This window comes from Carcharhinus amblyrhynchos, chromosome 1, assembly GCF_965287045.1.
Source record: "Carcharhinus amblyrhynchos chromosome 1, sCarAmb.v2.hapA, whole genome shotgun sequence".
Classification (NCBI taxonomy): domain Eukaryota; kingdom Metazoa; phylum Chordata; class Chondrichthyes; order Carcharhiniformes; family Carcharhinidae; genus Carcharhinus; species Carcharhinus amblyrhynchos.
In genome coordinates, this window is record NC_137324.1 from 39,809,032 (window position 1) to 39,815,191 (window position 6,160).

General features: G+C 43.7%; 1 protein-coding gene across 1 annotated transcript in view; it reads left to right on the forward strand.

Annotated features, from left to right (window-relative positions):
* Nucleotides 1–3,575, forward strand: part of LOC145349199 (uncharacterized) — a 37,384-nt gene extending 33,809 nt beyond the window's left edge. The window contains exon 6 of the mRNA XM_080197653.1: nt 3,110–3,575. Within this exon, the coding sequence (XP_080053779.1) occupies nt 3,110–3,284 (175 nt within the window). The 3' untranslated portion in view covers nt 3,285–3,575. The remainder of the gene's footprint in view (nt 1–3,109) is intronic.
* The last annotated feature ends 2,585 nt before the right edge of the window (nt 3,576–6,160 follow it).

A 6,160-nucleotide genomic window follows, 5' to 3' on the forward strand; every position in this document is an offset into this window, starting at 1 on the left:
CATGATTGTATTAAATGGTGGAGCTGCTTGAGGGGCTGAATTGCCAACCTCGTCTGCTCCTAGTTCTTCTGATTCTTTTGATACCATGAGGTATCCTGGGATGGGAGAGGATTGGGAGAGGTTTAAATGTCAACAAAGATTGACAAAGAAGTTGATAAAGAAGGGTAGGAGAAACTATGAAGCTGGGCTGGCACTTAATATAAAAAAGGATAGCAAGAGTTTTTATAAATATATAAAAAGGAAGAGGCTGGCTAGGGTGAACGTTGGACCCTTAGAGGATGAGAAGGGGGACTTAGCGATAGGGGATGGGGAAATGGCTGAGGTCTTGAATAACTTTTTTGTTTCTGTCTTCACGGAAGAGGACGTGAATAATTTGCCGGATGTTAGAGATGGAAAGATGGTAGGACTGGAGGGTCTCAATGACATTACTGTTACTAGAGAGGTGGTGCTCGACAGACTGGAGGGGCTGATTGTGGACAAGTCCCCAGGACCGGATGGAATGCATCCGAGGGTCCTGAAAGAAATGGCGGAGGTGATAGTGGATGCCTTGGTGGTTATTTTCCAGACGTCGCTGGATTCCAGGGAAGTGCCAGAAGATTGGAAAACGGCTAATGTTACGCCGTTGTTTAAGAAGGGTGCCAGGCAAAAGGCGGGGAATTATAGGCCGGTTAGTTTAACGTCTGTGGTAGGTAAAATGTTAGAATCCGTCATCAAGGAGGAAATAGCGAGGCATCTTGAGGGGAATTGCTTGATAGAGCAGACGCAGCACGGTTTCGTTAAAGGGAAGTCGTGTCTGACAAATTTACTGGAGTTCTATGAGGATGTGTCTAGGGCGGTGGATAGAGGAGAGCCGGTGGATGTGGTCTTTCTGGATTTTCAGAAGGCGTTTGACAAGGTACCTCACAAGAGGTTATTGCAGAAGGTAAGGGGGCATGGAGTTGGGGGTAGGGTGTTAGTGTGGATAGAGGATTGGTTGTCAAATAGGAGGCAGAGAGTGGGGATCAATAGGTGCTATTCGGATTGGCGGATGGTGACTAGTGGAGTGCCCCAGGGGTCGGTGCTGGGGCCTCAGCTATTTACCATTTATATAGATGATCTGGAGGAGGGAACCGAGTGTAGGGTGTCAAAATTTGCTGATGACACCAAAATTGGTGGAAAGGCAAATTGTGCGGAGGGTGGTGAGAGTCTACAGAAGGATCTAGATAGGCTGGGTGAATGGGCCAGGAAATGGCAAATGGAATTTAATGTTGGCAAGTGCAAGGTGGTCCACTTTGGTAGGAATAATGGTAGGAAGGATTATTACTTACGTGGTGAAAAACTGCAGCAGGCGACGGTGCAGAGGGACCTCGGGGTCCTTGTGCATGAGTCGCAAAAACCCAGCTTGCAGGTGCAGCAGGTGGTCAGGAAGGCGAATGGGATGCTGGCCTTCATCACGAGGGGGATTGAATATAAAAGTAGGGAGGTCTTGCTGCGGCTGTATAGGGCATTGGTGAGGCCGCAGCTGGAGTACTGTGTGCAGTTTTGGGCGCCGTACTTACGCAAGGATATTTTGGCCTTGGAGGGAGTGCAGAGGAGGTTTACTAGGCTGATGCCGGAGTTGAGGGGGTTGAGCTATGAGGAGAGGCTGAATAAATTAGGCTTGTACTCGTTAGAGTTTAGAAGAATGAGGGGAGATCTCATTGAGACATATAAGATGATGAATGGGATGGATAGGATAGAGGTGGAGAGACTCTTCCCGCTCAGAAAGGATTGTAGGACTAGGGGGCATAGCCTCAAGATAGAGGGGGGGCGGTTTAGAACGGAGTTGAGGAGGAACTTCTTCACTCAAAAGGTGGTGAATCTCTGGAATTCTCTGCCCGTTGAAGTAGTGGAGGCTACCTCGCTAAATATTTTTAAGACGCGGGTTGATGGGTTTTTGATAAGAGAGGGGATTAAGGGTTATGGGGAGAGGGCGGGAATGTGGAACTGAGCCACGACAGATCAGCCATGATCTTATTGAATGGCGGGGCAGGCTCGAAGGGCTAGTTGGCCTACTCCTGCTCCTATTTCTTATGTTCTTATCTACAGCCAATGTTGAGGACTCCCAGGGTAACACCCTTCCCACTGCACCTCTGCTGCATTTGTCCTGCCGTTCGGATAGGACATAGCCAGGGATGGTGATGGTGGTGATGTGTAAGACTATGTCAGGCTGTTCCTTGACTAGTCCATGAGATGGCTCTCCTAATATTCATACAGGCCCCAGATTTTAGTAAGGACGACTTTGCACGGTCAAAAAAGTTTATTTTGCCACTTGGTTTTTGAGTGCCTAGGTCAATGCCATCCGGGCACATCTAATTTAGTTCGTCATTGACTTGACAACAGTTTGGTACAACTGAGTGGCTCGCAAAGCCATTCCACAGGGCATGTAAGAGTCAACCAGATGTATTCATTTTTACAGCATTTATTGCCCAACCCTAACTGCCCCCCATTTCAGACAGCATTTGAGAGTCAACCACATTGCTGTGGGTCTGAAGTCATGTGTAGGCCAGACTAGGTATAAAAAACAGATTTCCTTCTCCCAAAGACATTAGTGAATTAGATGGGTTTTATGACAATCAACAATGGTTTCATGGTCAATATTAGACTTTAATTGCAGTTTTTTATTGATTGAATTAAAATTCCACCATCTGACATTGAAATGTTTAAATATTGGAAACAGTTTTTAACTCCATAGTTTTAATTAATTTAGTTGTAGATTTAAAATAGTGAAACTTTATCTTATTAACCCTGGAATGATGATCTTCCAAAATGGCGCTGGAGTGAGGCGACTTCTTGCAAACTGTGCTCAGCACACCTTCTAATTCTATCTTTTACTCTTGTTCTATGCTTCTGAAATTTCATTCCAACCCTTTTGAACTCTCTAACAATGCTTTAATTACCGTAACACTGCAGTCTGGACTGTCTTCTTTCCCTCTCTATGAACAGTATGCTTTGTCTGTATAGTGCACAAGAAACAATGCTTTTCTCCATATACTAATACATGTGACTATGATAAATCAAATCAAATCAAAACCCATATATATCAGTAATATTTTTAAACACGTACATGTTTGTTGATTTCACTCAATAGTAGAAAGAAAAAGTTACGTGGCGGAATTGTTGCTGAATCTGCAGACGAAAAAACATCCCTGACTAAAGGATTCAAATTCCAACATGATGCTTCTCGATCCCCATCTTTAAAACATGGAGAAATCCTGATCGAATGGAAAGATGGCAAGATAACACCTCTTTTCGGTGACAATTAAGGTGGCAACTGTCAGCGAAATAGGGATTGGACAAAACTTACCAACTGTGGTGAAGTGTCAACCTCATTCTCCAGTATTTATATTGTGTTGCAAGTGGGTTGGATACTAAAGAATGAGATCAATATTTCATTATGGAGGTATGTAGCTGTGAAAAATCCTGTTCTGGAAGTCCGCCCATTGTTCTGGGAGATGGTTTTCCCTAATTTTAGTTCTTTGAATAGTAACCCTGTGGATGATCTCTGAAGGGTTAATTTCACACAATCAATTCCATGGTTAGGAAGGAATGGGGCATGAAACAACCTGTTAGAAGCAGTGAAAGGCCAGAGCCATAATTTGCTATTGGCCTCATTAACATCCCATTGGTGAGGCGTTTGCACTTTCCAACCAGCCTGATCATTGGAAGGGGTGGGAAGTCTGGCAGCTCCACTGTGGAGCCCAACAAGTCTAAGAAAGCTAAGGTGGGTGGGTGGGCAGGCGGGGGAGTGGTGCTGGAATTCATAGTTGGGTTCTGAGAAGGGGAAACGTGGGGAGTTGATTTTTGTGGAAATAGGAAGAGTGAGTCCTTTTCACTCCGAACATCACAAAAAAAATTTCATTGAACAGAGAAACTTATAATGCAGCGGGAGGCCATTTGGCCTATTATGCCTATGCTGCCTGTTTGAAAGAGCATTGTCTCCAACCCCAACTACATGGAATCAGCTCCCATAGCCTTTTCAGTCACAGTGTTTCTGATCCTGACTATTTTTCTATAAACTTTACATTTTGAACAATCTGCAGCAATCTTGAAGGAGTGTGCATGCAATGCCTCATCATTATATTGATTATTAATTATATTAAGGATTGCATTAAGGATTATATTGATGCCATTGGATTACAATTTGACTGAGCTAAGAATGCTCCCACACCTGTTTCTAGTCCACACTAAAATTGCAGAGATCTGGACATTGGCAGGAATGGAGCAGTAAATGTGGGACTGCCATTTTGTTCTTGCTACCCTCCCATTCTTGTCTGGCATTGGCTCCTCTATGAGTGAAATAAAGTAATAATTTAAAATAATAGTAATGGAGACATCCCCCTGTCTACATCAAAGGGGGTGAAGTGGAAATGGTCGAAAGCTTCAAGTTTTGAGGTGTCCAGATCACCAACAGCCTGTCCCGGTCCCTCCACACTGATGCTATAGCTAAGAAAGTCCATCAATGCTTCTAATTTCGCAGGAGGCTAAGGAAATTCAGCATGTCCACTACAACACTTACCAACTTTTTCAGATGCACCATACTTTCCAGCTGCATCACAATTTGTACAACAGCCCCAGTTCCCATGTCCGCACCAACCAACCTCCACATATGAATGATTCCCTCTCCTACCCCTGCCCGCACCATGTGGCTCCCACTCGAGTCCGCCCCAGCATTGGCCACTGCCAACCATATCATCAGGCAGGGCATTCAGATCTTAACCACTCATTGCATGGAGAAGTTTCACTGCATACCTCTATTGCTTCTTTTGACAGTTACCTTAAATGTGTGCCTTCTAGTTCTCAATCCTTCCACAAGATGGGGAACAGTCTTTGCCTTATCTTCACTGTCCAACAGATCATGATTTTGAATACCTCTCAAGATTTTTCTCATCCTCCCCATCACCAACTTCTCCAATCTGCCTGATAATCAAAGTGCCTCATTCCTAGAGCCATTCTCTTGATCTTTTCTGCATTCTCTCTAATATTCACATCTTTCCTGAAGTGTAGTGCCCAAACTGCAAGTAATAATCCAGTTGAGGCTGAACCAGTGTTTTATGCAAGTTCAGGATAACCTCCTTGCACTTGTACTCTATGCCCCTATTATAAAGCCTGGAATACTGTATGCTTTGTTAACTGCTCTCTCAACCTGTTAACTGCTCTCTCAACCTGTTCTGCTGTCTTCAATGACTCATGTGCAAATGCATCCAAATCTCTCTGCTCCTGCACCATCTTTAGAATTATAGCCTTTATTTTCTCTGCCAATGTTCTTCCCACCAAAAAGAATCATTTCACACTTCTCTCATTAAACTTCAACTGCCACTTGTCAATTAACTTTTCTATGTCCTTTTGAAGTCCTCCCCACAGTTCACAATGCTTCCAAGTTTCATATCATCTGCAAATTTTGAAATTGGGCCATGTACACCACAAGGTTTCTAATATATCAGGAAGAATAAGAGTGCCAACACCATCTTCCGGGGAACTCCACCACAAATCTTCCACCAGCCTCAAAAACTCTGTTCCCTGTCACTCAGTCAATTTCATATCCATTTGCTACTATACTTTTTATTCCATAAGCTATAAATTTGCTGACAGCAGGCCTGTTGTGTGGCATTGAGTCAAATGCCTTTTGAAAGTACGTGTACACTAAATACATCAACATCATTACCCTCGCCAACCTCTCAGTTGTCTCTTCAAAACACTCCAGCAAGTTAGTTAAACACAATTTTTCCCTTAAGAAAACCATGGTGGCTTTCCTTAGCTAACCCAAGTGTCCCAAATTGTTGTCTCTGGAAGTTTTCCCCAGCATTGAAGTTAAACTGACTGGCCTGTGGTTGCCAGGCTAATCTTTACACCCTTTTTTTGAACAAGGATGTAACATTTACAATTTTCCAGTCCTCTGGCACCACCCTTGAGTCTGAGGAATGCTGAAAAATTATGACCAGTGCACCTGCAATTTCCACTCTCACTTTTCTTGGATGTTTTCCACCTAATGTTGGCGTCTTCTCAAATTTAAATACACAAAGCCTAGCCAACACCTCCGTCTCAATTTTAAGCCCTCCAAGTACCTGAAGTACCTCCTTTTTCATCATGATGTGTGCAGCATCTTCTCTCTTGGTGAAGACAGATGTAAAGAATGCATTTA